The sequence below is a fragment of the Scyliorhinus canicula genome, chromosome 3, assembly GCF_902713615.1.
Source record: "Scyliorhinus canicula chromosome 3, sScyCan1.1, whole genome shotgun sequence".
Taxonomy (NCBI): domain Eukaryota; kingdom Metazoa; phylum Chordata; class Chondrichthyes; order Carcharhiniformes; family Scyliorhinidae; genus Scyliorhinus; species Scyliorhinus canicula.
Window position 1 is genome coordinate 275,782,606 of NC_052148.1, and position 16,330 is coordinate 275,798,935.

General features: G+C 49.9%; 1 protein-coding gene across 1 annotated transcript in view; it reads right to left on the reverse strand.

Moving 5' to 3' along the window:
- Nucleotides 1-16,330, reverse strand: part of gne (glucosamine (UDP-N-acetyl)-2-epimerase/N-acetylmannosamine kinase) — a 48,844-nt gene that overhangs the window by 19,470 nt on the left and 13,044 nt on the right. The window contains exons 7-10 of the mRNA XM_038792907.1: nucleotides 16,101-16,311; nucleotides 14,740-14,869; nucleotides 10,186-10,407; nucleotides 4,288-4,470 (exon numbers count right to left, since the gene is read on the reverse strand). Coding sequence (XP_038648835.1) covers nucleotides 4,288-4,470; nucleotides 10,186-10,407; nucleotides 14,740-14,869; nucleotides 16,101-16,311 — 746 coding nt within the window. The remainder of the gene's footprint in view (nucleotides 1-4,287; nucleotides 4,471-10,185; nucleotides 10,408-14,739; nucleotides 14,870-16,100; nucleotides 16,312-16,330) is intronic.

A 16,330-nucleotide genomic window follows, 5' to 3' on the forward strand; every position in this document is an offset into this window, starting at 1 on the left:
CCAAATAAATCAGGACACTAATTTATTAATTTGAGAAAGAAGGACTTGGGGAGAAAACTGGGGAGAAGTTGAAAAAGAAATAGAAATCTCGGGACCACATTCATCTCAATAGTCTGAAACCTGCCTGTGAAGGGGACAACGTCAAGGGGACATAAATAACAACACCTCTTCCACCATAGTCCTCAATACCGGTGCCCTGCAAGGCTGTGTTCTTAGCCCCTTACTCTACTCCCTGTACACACACGACTGTGGGGCAAAATTTGGTTGCAACTCCACCTGCATGTTTGCTGACAATACGACCATAGTGGGCCGGATCTCGAATAACGACGAGTTAGAATACAGGAGGGAGATAGAGAACCTAGTGGAGTGGTGTAACAACAACAATCTCTCCCTCAATGCCAGCAAAACTAAAGAGCTGGTCATTGACTTCAGAAAGTAAAGTACTGTAACACTTGGGTTAGGTGGATTGGCCATGATAAATTGCCCTTAGTGAGCAAAAAGATTAGGAGGGGTTATTAGGTTACGGGGAGTGTGGAACTGAGGGCTTAAGTGGGTCGGTGCAGACTCGATGGGCTGAATGGCCTCCTTCTGCACTGTATGTTCTATGCTCTTGTCAGCATCAACAGGACCGAGGTGGAGATGGTTAGCAGCTTCAAATTCCGAGGGGTGCACATCTCCAAATATCTGTCCTGGTCCACCCAATTCGACGCTAGCACCAAGAAAGCACAACAGCGCCTAGAATTCCTCAGGAAACTAAGGAAATTCGGGATGTCCACATTAACTTTTACCAACTTTTACAGATGCACCAAAGAAAGCATCCTATCTGGCTACATCACAGCCTGGTATGGCAACTGCTCGGCCCAGGACCGCAAGGAACTTCAGAGAGTTGTGAACACAGCCCAGTCCATCACACAAACCCGCCTCCCATCTTTTGACTCCATCTACACCTCCCGCTGCCTGGGGAAAGCGGGCAGCATAATTAAAGACCACTCCCACCCAGGTTACTCACTCTTCCAACTTCTTCCATCGGGCAGGAAATACAGAAGTCTGAGAACACACACGAACAGACTCAAAAACAGCTTCTTCCCCGCTATTACCAGACTCCTAATCGACCCTCTTATGGGCGGACCTCATTAACACTACACCCATGTATGCTTCATCTGATGCTGGTGTTTATGTAGTTACATTGTGTACCTTATGTTGCCCTATTATGTATTTTCTTTTTATTTCATTTTCATGTACTGAATGATCTGTTGAGCTGCTCGCAGAAAAATACTTTTCACTGTACCTCGGTACACGTGGCAATAAACAAATCCAATCCAATCCAATCCAAGGACAGAGAGAGGTTATCCCACTTCTGTACGTCCGATTTGACCCCATTAACCAGACTAGAATAATTTGTGAAGTGATGTCTAGTCGTGGGCCACCCGGATTCCCAGATAATGAAAGTTAGATCTGGCAGGATAAAAACTTAACACCCGCAGATAGGTTCCCCTCCCTGGGGGGGTTAACCGGGAAATATTCGCTCTTACCCAAGTTCAACCTATATCCAGAGAAGGAGCCAAAGCTCCCAACCAGCTTCATTATCTCATCCACTGTGGATACCGGGTCCGTGATGTAAAGGTCATCCACATACAAGGACACCCTCTGCTCCACCCCTCCCTCCCCGATTTATCTCCTTCCACTTATTGGGAGATTTCAGCGCATGCGATTCTACTGAGAGCAAACAGGAGTGGAGACAATGGACACTACTACACCAAATATACATTCAGAAATCAGGAAGGAGAACCTAAACCACTAAAGCCTACTTCTAATAAACCTAACCCCGAACCAAACAAAAATACTAAGCTCATTATCTAAAACTGAACTACTACAATGAGCTGCAGCCAACCCCTCAGAACCGCTCCTGATAGCTAACTCTTCAGCTAGCAGGGCGGCTCCCGCCCAGAGGAGAAAAATGCTTACAGAAAATATACACTTTATATAAAAACCCCATAAAACCTAGTACCCCAAATGAGGATGGGATGGGAGTGGGGGGCTCAGCGCTTGCAGGTCCTACAGGCCACTCCCGGATTGCATATACTCATAATAGGGGCAACATTAGCTGCTGCCCGTCTGTCCCACCAACACATCCAGGGAAGACCGCTGTCGTTGTAATAAGGTGCAGATCACTTTAACCCCCTCTGACTGTGAGCAGCCTCTGGCTGCGTAGCCTCCGGCTATTGTTAGTTACATGAGCATTTAATGGCCCTTGAGTGGAATCCCGTGGGTACACGTGTCATTATCTTGGGTGAGTATTATTGCCTAGGATCCCAATCAAACTGTGAAGCCTGGACACCTTGCCTGAACTTTGGAGTGTCAACACCACAGAGGCAGTAGCCAACAATCAAACACCCAGAGCTGGGCTTCCACACTGGGGCTATCCCTGTGACCAGAGGGCGAGTGTGTGTGTGCCGGGACCATAAGACATGGGAGCAGAATTAGGCCACTCGGCCCGTCAAGTCTGCTCCGCCATTCTCCTGCCTTCTCCCCATAACCCTTGATCCCCTTGTTAATCAAGAACCTATCTATCTCTGTCTCAAGCACACTCAGTGATTTGGCCTCCACAGTCTTCTGCGGCAAAGAGTTCCACAGATTCACCACCCTCTGGCTGAAGAAATTCCTCCTCATCTCTGTTTTAAAGGATCGTCCCTTTGGTCTGAGATGGTGTCCTCTGCTTCTAGTTTTTCCTACAAGTGGAAACATTCTCTCCACGTCCACTCTATCCAGGACTCGCAGTATCCTGTAAGTTTCAATAAGATCCCCCCTCATCCTTCTAAACTCCAATGAGTCCTCAACCGTTCCTCGAATGACAAGCTCTTCATTCCAGGGATCATTCTTGTGAGCCTCCTCTGGACCCTTTCCAAGGCCAGCACATCCTGCCTTAGATACGGGGCCCAAAACTGCTCACAATACTCCAAATGGGGTCTGACCAGAGCCTTATACAGCCTCAGAAGTGCTTCCCTGTCTTCGAAGACCAATCGAGGTTGGCGGATTGGTCTTTGGGGATAAGGGGTACCCACCGAGGTCCTGGCTAATACGCCAGTATGGAGCCAGGGACCAATGCGAAGACCCAATATAATGAGGTCGTGTGGTCATCGAGCGGTACATCGACTGCTCAAAATGCAGTTCCGATACCTGGGCCGCTCTGATGGTGCACTGAAGTTCACCCCCCCCCCCCCCCCCCCAGAGGATCGCTCACATTGTGGTGGGCTGCTAGGGCCCTCCACAACCTGGCACAGGAGCGGGGCAAAGTGGAGGCGCGGGGGCATGTGGCCTCGTCTGAGGAGGGTAGTGAGGAGGGGCTGGGGGACGAGCTCGGGGAGAACCCAGGGGAGAAGCCGGAGGAAGGACAAGTGGCAGTGAGGGTATGGCTGGCCGGAATAACCTGATACATATGACAGGCTTCACGTGCAATGTTTCTAAAAAATTTTTTTTTTTTTATTCAACATTTTCAATTTTAAACATAACAGAATAATAACTGACTCAAAACTACCCCCCCCCCCCCCCCCCCCCCCCCCCAACCACTCAAACCTAAACAAAAAAAGCACCCACCCTTCTCTAGCAACTAAGGGTGCCCAGCTATTTAAATAAATAATGATGTGGAGATGCTGGCGTTGGACTGGGGTGAGCACAGTAAGAAGTCTTACAACACCAGGTCCAACAGGTTTGTTTCAAACACGAGCTTTCGGAGCACTGCTCCGAAAGCTCGTGTTTGAAACAAACCTGTTGGACTTTAACCTGGTGTTGTAAGACTTCTTACTGTAAATAAATAATGAATACAGATTGTAAACGGCAGAGGCCCAGCTGCTAGTCACAGCCTGTCAACCTGTCCCATTTATCCCCACTCCAGTCATCTATCCACGTTAATACATCTCCCCCAATTCCATGAACCCTTACCTTGTATACAATTCCCAAACCCTGGCAGTCAGCTCATTATTCATCTTAAGTTGGTTTAGATTTCTTGATTAAATGCTGAGGGGTTGGAACCTTTTGAAAGGCTGCAAACAATTCCAGAATGTGGGTAAATCCCAAATCAGAAATAGTGCAAACTAATGGAGACAGATTTAAAATCTATACTTAGTCTATAGATTCATGATAGACCCACACCTGTGTGGCCAACATGACTGCTCGCGGTTCCACACCATATAATTGTACTTGGCTGGTCAGGCTCCCATTTGAAATCATGGCATCATCATTTTGTTCAATTAAAAAATATCCGCCTTTTTGAAGCTGTGTGTCACTTACCGTCATGTAATTTTTTTGCCTCTCTTTGCAAGGCTATTCCTGAAGCGTACGCTTCCATACAGCCCTTACTCCCACACATGCATTCAGGCCCATCCATTGACACCATGATATGACCAAACTCTGCAGCACAGTACATGCTGCCGTGAATCAGCTCATTATTGTGGACGATTCCGCCTCCGATTCCTAGTGGAACAATATTTATTCTTAATTAGAAAACAGCCATTTCCATTTTTACTGCTCAAAACTAAACTGAATTGTACATTTCATAGACAGAGTGAGGAACATTCTTCAAAGTATATAGCGACCTGCTCGAGAATTATTCTCCTTCTAGTGGTGCTAATAAAATGGTGGATTCCTACTCTGGACATAGTCTTACTGGTGGTTTGAATATTCACAGCAGATGCCAGGGGCTGGTTTAGCTCACTGGGCTAAATCGCTGGCTTTTAAAGCAGACCAAGCAGGCCAGCAGCACGGTTCGATTCCCGTACCAGCCTCCCCGGACAGGCGCCGGAATGTGGCGACTAGGGGCTTTTCATAGTAACTTCATTGAAGCCTACTCGTGACAATAAGCGATTTTCATTTTTCATTTCAAACACCTTGCGCTGGGCGCAACTTTCAAACTGACTGTCCTCCAGAATCTTATGATTCTTAATTTAACCCTCACACACCATCAAATTATGACAAAGTGGATCAATGATACGAGACAGTATAAATCTAATTAGAGTCTAACGGAGAACACAAAAATTAAGCATGTGTTAGTTGAAGTAATCAACTAGATGAGGCCAGTCCAGTATTGCATGTTGATCAATGGGAGGTGGGATAACAGCTGGTGAAGGCAGGTTATGAGGCCGCTTGTACAATTAACATTTAAAGTCAACTGTTTTGGTGGTCAAACACAGACACATTTTATGCCGAGTTGTGTGTTTGAGGAGCTGTTCCGTACCTGCAATCTGCCTGGCGAGGACTGTAACACTCATTTGCCAGCTGTCTAACCACTAGCCACTCACCCGAGGAGATGGAAAGGCTGGAAGAGCAGCGGTAGAGAATTGAGCTCCAATAATCTATTCAAAGCCTGAACTAATTCAATTGGTCAGTGTGCTTCAGCACAGGAGTTGGATAAGAGAAAAAGCAACCCAAAATTAAGTCAGATGACATTTGCCTTTTGAAATTAATATAGACAGACTGAATATCCCAAGAACATTATGAACTGTACTTGAACCGTTGAACACAGTTGGGTGAATTTCAAATGTCTCTTAGTGCTTTCTGAGTTCAGGAACAGATCAAGAAGTTCTTCATTTCAGCTGTAACCACAATTTAATTCTCCTTCTCACTTGTGGCTCTATTGCTTTTTGTATTATTTTTATTTGGAAGCTGCACTTTGATATATTCTTGGTACAGTATCATGACATTACCATTTTCCCACAATTACTCGCCACCATTTTCAAGAAGTCGGAGAGGCAGGATAATTGTTTTTTTATCCATGGGATATTGGCGGTGGAGGCAAGGCCAGCATTTATAGCCTGTCAGTAGTTGCCCTCGAATTGAGTGGCACTTTGAATCAATCACATTGCTATGGGTCTGGAGTCACGTCTAGACCCCCCCCACCATCATTTGGCGGCAAAATGATCCCAAAATGAAAGACAAACAAACCCCGTCTCTGGTGGAACCCCTCATCTGCCTCTTGGAACAGACTTCACCTTGTCCAGTTACAGGAACTCCCTTAGGTCCCCCAGCCACGCCGAGGCACTGGGAGGGGGGAAGAAGTGACGTCCACCCCAAGAGAACATGCCTGCGAGCAATCACTGAGGTGAAGGCCAAGACGTCTCTCCCTGTTCCCGTTTGCAGCTCCAGCAGGTCTGACACCCCGAATATGGCCCCCAGGGAACCCAGCTCCAAATCCCCACGCAGAGGGACACGTGCTGAGAAATTACCCCCAATATTTCTCCAACTTCGGGCAGGGCCAGGACATATGGACAGGATTGGCTGAGCCCCTCCCACACCGCTCCCAACTATCCTCCACTCCCTCAAATAGCTGGCTCATCCTTACCTTCGTTAAGTACATCCCGGGCACTAATTTTAACTGAGGCGATAACCCTTCACAGCATTTCGCACTATAATCCTTCTTCCAGTCCCTTCTCCAACTCTTCGTCCCACTGGCCCTTAATCCCTTCCACAGACTCCTCATCCTCCTCCATGATCCCACTGTAGGTCCCTGAAATGACCCCATTCTCCAGCCCCCCCACCGACAGCACCTCCTCCAACAAGGAGGACAGTGGATTCGGAAAGTTTGAAAAACCTTTCCTGCAAAATTCCGCACCTGCATATACCTGAAGCCCCCCTCACGCTGGAACCCATACCTCACCCCAACCCCTCCCAAGTTTGCCAACGGCCCCTTCAGAAACAGGCACTTCATCTCTTTTACCCCTTCCCATCCATCCTCCCTGGCTCAAACTCATGATTCTCTCTTATCGCCATCACTCTTGAACCTGCTCTCATCTTGAAGTGCATCAGCATGGCTACCACCACACAACTACCCGAGTACTTTCCTGGGGGAAACGGCACCGACCCTTTAACAAGAACTCGCCTCCATCCAAACCCACAAAACTTCCGTCTCTACTCCAGCCCCGCACCTTCTCCGCATTTGCCGGCCAGTAATAGTGTAGCAAGTTCAGAAGGGTCAAACCCCCGACTGCCACCCTATTTGGAGCACCGCTTTCCATATCCTTGCTACCTTCCCCACCCACACAAACCAACAAGGCCAGCTTATCATAGAACATAGAACAGTACAGCACAGAACAGGCCCTTCGGCCCTTAATGTTGTGCCGAGCAATGATCACCCCACTCAAACCCACGGATCCACCCTATACCCGTAACCCAACAACCCCCCCCCCCCCCCAACCTTACTTTTGTTTTAGGACACTACGGGCAATTTAGCATGGCCAATCCACCTAACCCGCACATCTTTGGACTGTGGGAGGAAACCGGAGCACCCGGAGGAAACCCACGCACACACGGGGAGAACGTGCAGACTCCGCACAGACAGTGACCCAGCCGGGAATCAAACTTGGGACCCTGGAGCTGTGAAGCATTTATACTAACCACCATGCTACCGTGCTGCCCCCATGCTATCCTTGCTACCTTCCCCACCCACACAAACCAACAAGGCCAGCTTATCCACTCCACAAAAGAATGACGTTGGCAAAAAGACCGGCAAACACTGGAACAGGAACGAGAACCTTGGCAGAGTGTTCATTTTCACTGCCTGCACCCGAGCCGCCAGCAAAAAGGGGAGACTATCCCATCGCACCAAATCCTCCTTCACCCTCCCCACCAGTCTCGTGAAGTTAAGCTTTACAAAGTCACGCCCAGGCCCGCTCCTGGGTCCCGAGAGAATTACCCTGGGTGTCTGGCACGGTAACAGTGGTTAGCACCTTTGCTTCACAGCACCAGGGTCCCAGGTTCAATTCCCCGTTGGGTCACTGTCTGTGCGGAGTCTGCACGTTCTCCGTGTGTGCGTGGGTTTCCTCCGGGTGCTCCGGTTTCCCCCCACAAGTACTGAAAGGCGTGCCGTTAGGTGAATTGGACATTCTGAATTCTCCCTCTGTGTACCCGAACAGGCGCCGGAATGTGGTGACTAGGGGCTTTTCACAGTAACTTCATTGCAGTGTTAATGTCAGCCTACTTGTGACAATAATTATTATTATAGTCCAGTGAGAATACCACTACACCACTGCCTCCCCATTGCACGCTCCAATGCCAGATACCAACTAAGAAAGGATTACATGAGTGGCAATGTTTAAATTCACTTGGTAATGCAATGTCTGGTTGATTACTGGGGAAATCTGCATAAAAACTAGAGCACCTCTGGCTGCAATTCTGCAACAAATGGTCCAAAGGTAGAAATTGGGGGGGGCACGGGGGGGAAAATCAATCTCTAACTGCTGGTTCAGGCAAGGAAATGAGACAATTATAGTACTTCCAAAAGCATGCCATCTACTCATTTAATCACAGGAAGGATTGAGCTAGAATACAGTGTACTTGAAGATATTCATTCCCAGTGAGGTTTCAATAGGATTATGACTGATGGTGGCAGAAAAAGTGCCAAAAGCTCTATAAATAGAGCAAACTGGAGGACCTCGTAGTTCGTCCGGCCACAACACCATGCCCTGTAACTATCGCCATTCACAAGTTAGTCAACCCATTCATTTTTATTTGGAGGCTGAAGAAATTGCAGATCTAAAAGTTGTTGCTCTGTTATTCCAGGCACCGCAGGAGGGAAGCTTTGCTGAATTAGAAGTCCTGTAGACTGCGGTTCTGTCTGCCGAAGCTTCAGTTAGAACAGTAGTGTCTAATGAATGAATGAGGACTATCACTTATTAAGGTTTTGGGAGAGATGGATAAAGCTAGTATATACACTTTGGCTACTAATGGTGCAGGGCCCACTGCATTTGGGATCTCTGCATGGCTAAGTGATTTAAGCTGTCATTTTGTGGGGAGCCAGTTAATCTATCTCACTGGAAGGATTCTACTGGTCACTGAGCCATGAACTGACAAGATACCTTGCTGGTTTAGCACAGGGCCAAATCGCTGGCTTTGAAAGCAGACCAAGGCAGGCCAGCAGCACGGTTCAATTACCGTACCAGCCTCCTGAACAGGCGCCGGAATGTGGTGACTAGGGACTTTTCACAGTAACTTAATTTGAAGCCTACTTGTGACAATAAGCGATTTTCATTTCATTTTCATTTCAACGTTTATCACAAAATGTGAACAAGATCACCAGATAATTCGATGCCAGTCCAACAGTTCCTCTGTGTCCGAGCTAAGCAGATGAAAGGAGCATATCTTGTGTTAGTTAAGTGCTCATGGGAAACAGAAACAAAGGAAACGCTGTTCTTTCAATCCAAGTTACAATATAGATTCAATCAGCTGTTATTTACCGGAAAGTACACAATACTCTAACAGCAGGGCAAAGAATGGTTGTTTGTGGACTGGCATTCTTAAAGACGATGTATATTCCTTTGGTTTAACTCGTGGGTTGTCCAGAAACTTTCCACTCTTTTATCAAACCATGAATATCAAAATGATTTAGCATCTTTGGATGTTTTGCAAATTTGAGATTCTGGCTCCTGCCCCAAAAGCAGAGGAGCCTATTCTATTTAGATCACCCTGGAGATATTGGCTAATATTTGCATTATATTCAGTTATTCAGGGTATTGGCAAGACTACAGCTCGAATACTGCGTCTCCTTGTTTAAGGAAGGATGCAGTCTAGTTTTTCAGCTCTTTTAGCTCCGCGAGTCTAGATCCCGCCCATTGTGGGTGGATCCAGATCACGATGTCTCGCGAGACGAAACAACATTGGTAATTCCGGTAGAGGCTTCTTCCAGGATCTCCAGTCCGTGTCCAGTCCCCATTCCAGCAGGATGCAGCCAGTAAACCAGCCGGTAAAAATAGTTTCTATTCAAATAATTATCTAATTAATACCCTCTTGAATGCCTCGATTGAACCTGCCTGCTCCACACTTCCAGGCAGCCCATTCCAAGCCTGAACCACTTATTGCCTGAAATAGTGTTTCCACACATCACATCTGCTTCTTTTGCAAAGCATTTTAAATCTTGCCCTCTCATTCTTCATCCTTTTGCGAGGGGACTGTTTCTCCCCGTCTACTCTCTCCAGCCATGTCCATGATTTTAAACATCTCTATGAAATCTCATCTTCTCTCCCAGGAGAACAGTCCCAACCTCTCCATTCTATCCTCATCACTGACATTTCTCATCCATTCTGGTAAACCTCTTCCCCACTCTCTCTGATGAATTCACATCCTTCCTATAGTATGGCTCCCAGAACTGTGCACAATGTTCCAGCTGAGGTCAAACTAATGACTTGACTGATTGTTTACCTGTGCCAGTGATCACAGTTACAAAATTTTCCACTCCTTTGCCATGACCAAACTTTCTTTCTGCCAAAGCAGCACAATTGCCGTCATTGTCTACCCAAACCGGCAGGTGAAGTGTGTCGGAGATTGGTGTCCGTAGATCTATCGAGTCCCATTCCTGAATAAGTTTGGTAGAATGAAGGACGATTCCTTCATTGTGGTTGACACGGCCACCTGTGGAAATGCCTGCAGAGTGAAACACAAATATAATTCAACACCAGCACACAGACTTCAAAATATCACTCACCTCCATGTAGGTTCTGCCAACCCCGGTCTAATGATTAGGACTAAATATCATCTTTAGTGCTTCCATTATAGCTTTTAAATAAAACAAGTATTGAGTATCAATCTCTGGGAGCGATCCAGCAGACCAAAATTAAATTCCAGTTCCGGGCAGTTTCACACGGCCGTGCAAGATCGCGGTCTGTATTCAAGGCACTTAGTGCCAATAATCAACCCCCACGAGCTTTTCGACATTCCTGGCTCTCTTGCTGTCCGATTCACCCAGCTCGAACCCCCTGGCAACCACCAACACAACGCTTTCATGTCCAGGTGCGCTGACCACACATGCCACCCTGCTATAGACCACCTGATCCATCAAGCGTGCGGCTCACAGTGCCCTCTCTTTATCTCCACAGGAGAGACAGCCCATAATAAGCAATAAAGGACCAAGACGGAAGGAGAAATCCCAGAGATCAGAGTCCTCACCCCTACTAGGAACAGGCCCTGGAGATTGTGGAGTTGCCGGAGGAGAGAGCAGTCACCGACAGCAGGGTCGGCCTGCGTCAGAAAGGTGAGGATCCATTGTCCCTTCACCCAGGTAACCTGACTCCAGTGATGCCAAAATGATCCATCCCTCTCACTGACCGCATGTCCACTGTCTCACAGGATCTCCATCTGATGAGGCCGGGCCATCCGGAGATGTCTCCATCCCCCCCAAGCGGTCACCTCTGAGGAGACCAGCAGCGATGCGTCACCACTGTCGGCCCCACGCTGCCGGCCCCCACGCTGCCGGCCCCCACGCTGCCGGCCCCCACGCTGCCGGCCCCCACGCTGCCGGCCCCCACGCTGCCGGCCCCCACGCTGCCGGCCCCCACGCTGCCGGCCCCCACGCTGCCGGCCCCCACGCTGCCGGCCCCCACGCTGCCGGCCCCCACGCTGCCGGCCCCCACGCTGCCGGCCCCCACGCTGCCGGCCCCCACGCTGCCGGCCCCCACGCTGCCGGCCCCCACGCTGCCGGCCCCCACGCTGCCGGCCCCCACGCTGCCGGCCCCCACGCTGCCGGCCCCCACGCTGCCGGCCCCACACTGCCGGGCCCACACTGTCGGGCCCACACTGTCGGGCCCACACTGTCGGGCCCACACTGTCGGGCCCACACTGTCGGGCCCACACTGTCGGCCCCACACTGTCGGGCCCCACACTGTCGGGCCCCCACACTGTCGGCCCCACACTGTCGGGCCCACACTGCCGGGCCCACACTGTCGGGCCCACACTGTCGGGCCCCCACACTGTCGGGCCCACACTGTCGGCCCCACACTGTCGGGCCCACAGTGTCGGGCCCACACTGTCGGGCCCCCACACTGTCGGGCCCCCACACTGTCGGGCCCCCACACTGTCGGGCCCACAGTGTCGGGCCCCCACACTGTCGCCCCCACACTGTCGCCCCCACACTGTCGCCCCCACACTGTCGCCCCCACACTGTCGCCCCCACACTGTCGCCCCCACACTGTCGCCCCCACACTGTCGCCCCCACACTGTCTCCCCCACACTGTCGCCCCCACACTGTCGCCCCCACACTGTCGCCCCCACACTGTCGCCCCCACACCTTCCACCACCGCAGAGACACACCTTGGTGGCGACATTAGTGGACAGGCTTTTGTGGCACAATCTGGTGAGAACCAGCTGCTGATGTACATTAGTTGAAGGCAGGAACATCCAAGAGAGGCGGCAGTCAGAGCTCTGCTGGATCCTGGGAATCAGCTGGGTCCCAGCCAGATGCCGAGTCTTTGGACAAGGTTCTCCCAGAGCTCTTGACACCGGAGCATCTCAAGGGCAGCGGGCAGAACAAGTTGGCACAGCGATGCCAGTGAAATGGGTAAGTCGGCTGACGCTCTCTGGCCCCAGGCCCTCCAGGGGGCATCCGCCAAGGGCATCAGAGGCTTTAGGTCACGGAAAGCAGCAGGCTGCCTCCACTTTGGATGCGCATCCGAGGGCAACAACTGGACATTAGACCATGGAGGGCCAGGAAGAGAGAACATTGATTGGGCACTGGTGAGGTCACTATCTGTAGTTAGGGGGAATGGAAATCTGTCACACGCAAATGTCCAATGTCACGGGGGGGAAGAGAGAGAGAGAGAGAGAGAGAGAGAGAGAGAGGAATGCCTGCGAGTGCCACACAGGTCCCCGCTCGGGCCCTGGAATGACCTGGTGGCATCGGAATTTAGGGCTGAGGTGACCTTCACTGCCACCGTCGGCCCCCACACTGCCGGCCCCCACACTGCCGGCCCCCACACTGCCGGCCCCCACACTGCCGGCCCCCACACTGCCGGCCCCCACACTGCCGGCCCCCACACTGTCGGCCCCCACACTGTCGGCCCCCACACTGTCGGCCCCCACACTGCCGGCTCCATGGGGTGCCAAGTCAGCGAGGATGGGGCACAGGTTCCACACTGGCATGTCGCTGGCCTCCCCTTCGGGTTCCCTCTGCAGCCTGATGGGCGACTGGGTCTTCAGGGTGTTCAGCAGCTCGCTGCACATGGTGCGCTGCCTCCAGCCTGTATTGGACTTCCTGTTTCTCTGGCATCTGCCCACCTCGGCTGCCACAAGCACTGTGAGGGCAGCCTCCGCGGGAGCCATTTCAGCAAACATTGTTTTATTTGAAAGGAAATGGAGGAGACAGACCAACAATCAGTTAAGGCTTCCATCCTGGGAACCTCAAATCCCCCAGGCCTCCCCCACCTTTTCTTGGCGTGCCATCCAGCGAGACACTTGTCCTGCAAACCTTACTCTCCACACTCACCCCTGGCCACAACAGGAGCCCCCACACCTCTGCCGGGAACATTAGGGAGGTTGTGCTTAGCTGCCCTCCGCTCATCCACATACTTACCCTTTGGCTGAGAGGCTACTCTGTCTGTGGTGAAGCTCTGCTCCTTAGTGTTTGATTATTGGCAGCTGCCTCTATGGTGCTGACGCTCCTAGAGTTCAGACACAGTGTTCAGCATGCAGCGCACAAATCATTCACTGAGACATGGCAGCTGTGCCTTCGAGGAGGTATAGAACATATAGTGCAGGAGGTCATTCGGCCCATCGAGTCTGCACTGACCCACTTAAGCCCTCATTTCCACCCAATCCCCGTAACCCAATAACCCCTAACCTAAGGGCAATTTATCATGGCCAATTCACCTAACCTGCACATTTTTGGACTGTCTGCACATCTTTGGAGTGTGGGAGGAAACCGGAGCACCCGGAGGAAACCCACGCAGACACGGGGAGAACATGCAGACTCCGCACAGACAGTGACCCAGCGGGGAATCGAACCTGGGACCCTGGAGCTGTGAAGCAACAGTGCTAACCACTTGTGCTACCGTGCCACCCTTATGTGAGAGTTCAGGAGCATGAAGTGCTCTCACAACTAACAAGGCTAATTGCTTATTGAAATTGCCTTCAGCTGTGAAGCTAGAGGCTTCTCACAATCAAAGGGAGTGACATTGACTTTCAGGATAGAAGTCACAGCAGGGCTCTGACCTGGAAGTGTTTGGTGGGACAGACAGGCTGCAGAATGGCTCTGACCTGGAAGTGTTTGGTGGGATAGACAGGCAGCAGCTGTGGTTGCTCCAGTTATGGGTCTCAATAATATTTAAAGATAGATTGAAGGCCTTACAGGCTTGAGCTGCATGCCGGAAAATGGAAACGGCTACTCAACTCCGTAGCCATTTATCCAGCTTCCTGTTTTTGAAAAGGAGCACTAAACTATGCCCGTGTGACTTCCCAATGGGGATTCGGTGAATTCCCGGGAGACCGCTACATTCAGCTTCAATCTCGTTAATGAGATTGAAATGAATGCAATGAGGCTTGATGATATTCTCGGCATTTTGGGGGAGATCCAGAACTCGCCATAGGAAGCGGGATGGGGGAGATCCAGAACTCGCCATAGGAAGCGGGATGGGTGAATTGTAAAATGGTTCGTGCCTGGCGCGAATCTCAATTTTGCCGTCTCCCGATATTCACCTGGTGTGCCCCAATCCGCGCCAGGCGGATCACCATCTCTGAATCACACCCTAAATGTTTACATTGAACAGAACAATAATTGATACAGTTTAAAATAAATAAAAAATCGGAACGTGGAGGGTGTTAATATGTAGATGTATACATAGTTTGTATGGTCAAAAATATGGTCAGATGAAGAATGGGGCATTTACACAAGGAATTTATGATACAAAGTAACTCGCTCACAATTGTTTCTAATCGACATAACTCCCTACAATCTAAATTCCCTGCAATCTAAACTCTCATACTTACCAACTCCAAGAATCCTGCAGTTAAGCTTCACTGATTCAGATGCGGCCTCAACACACAGCTTCACAATCAACTCAATTCTTTCTTCATATGTTCTGGGATTGGCCCGGCTGTACTTCTTTATGATGTCACCCTGCAAAAACGTACAAACACAAAACATTAAGATTTTTGGTTGCACTGCCTAATACAGAGCTCAAAATACACGGTGCATCAGGTGAACCCACCCCCAAAAGCTCCAAAATAGCCTGCAAAAAATCAAAGGCAGGGGTGAAAAATCAGGAGGAAAGTCACCCCCTGACAAAAATCTCCAGTTTAAAGTGCATCTGATATCACATTGTAGTTTTAACATGGTTTGTCAGTTGAGGAACTTAAGTGAAAACCGCTGCCTTCATTTTTGCTTTTGCGTTGTTCCTGCGTAAGTGCCAGGATCCAAGGAATCATGCTGTATCTGGCCACGTTCAGCTGTATCTGGCCACGTTCAGCTGTATCTGGTCACGTTCAGCTCTATCCGGCCACGTTCAGCTGTATCTGGCCACGTTCAGCTGTATCTGGCCACGTTCAGCTGTACCTGGTCACGTTCAGCTGTATCTGGTCACGTTCAGCTGTATCTGGCCACGTTCAGCTGTATCTGGCCACGTTCAGCTGTATCTGGCCACGTTCAGCTGTATCTGGTCACGTTCAGCTGTATCTGGCCACGTTCAGCTGTATCTGGCCACGTTCAGCTGTATCTGGCCATGATCAGCTGTATCTGGCCACGTTCAGCTGTATCTGGTCATGATCAGTGCCGAGTATATTTTAGAAACATTCCACCCTCCCACCCCCATCCCGCTCGCTGACCCTTACAACATCCTCTCACCCGCCGGCCTTCTTGACCCCACAGTATCCTTCTAGCTGCCTCCCATCCGCTAACCCTCTCCCAATTCCTTGCCCACAACAAAGGAAGTAGGGAACAGCAAGAGGGTCAGCGAGCAGGAAGTTGAGGGGGTGGGTGGGGTGGAGGTTCAGCAAGTGGAGTGGGTGGTGAGGGCCGGCAAGCAGCGGGAAGTACAGACAATAAAGTAATGGTCTGAAGGATATTGATCAACTGTTACTTTTATATTAGTATATATATTAGTGCGCCTAAATCTGTCCAGTAACTTACAAACAGTTTGCACAATTAACGTAAATGACGTTTCGCTCGGTGTCCATTTATTTCTGATTATGCCTCTGTGAAGAATTTTGGGACATTGTTCCACGTTACTGGGCACTACACAAATAAAGTATTAGAATTAGTGGCTCGTCACCAAGGTGACAAACACACAGGCGGATTGAGAGATTTTGGAAGAATGAGGAACTCAGATCATGCTAAATGAAAGGATTATTACCTTCATGTCGATAATAGCCACCCGCAAATTTGTTCCTCCCAAGTCCACAGCTAAAGCACTCTGTGTTTCCAGAATATGGTCAATATCCTGGGAGATGCACTCTTTCACTGGTGGGAAACAAAACTTCTTCTGCAAAGGTTCATTCATGTCTATTGACTTGAGGAACTTTACTATCCGTGGAACTGCATTACCATCACCATAGATCTTAGAGCTTGAAATGGAAAGACATT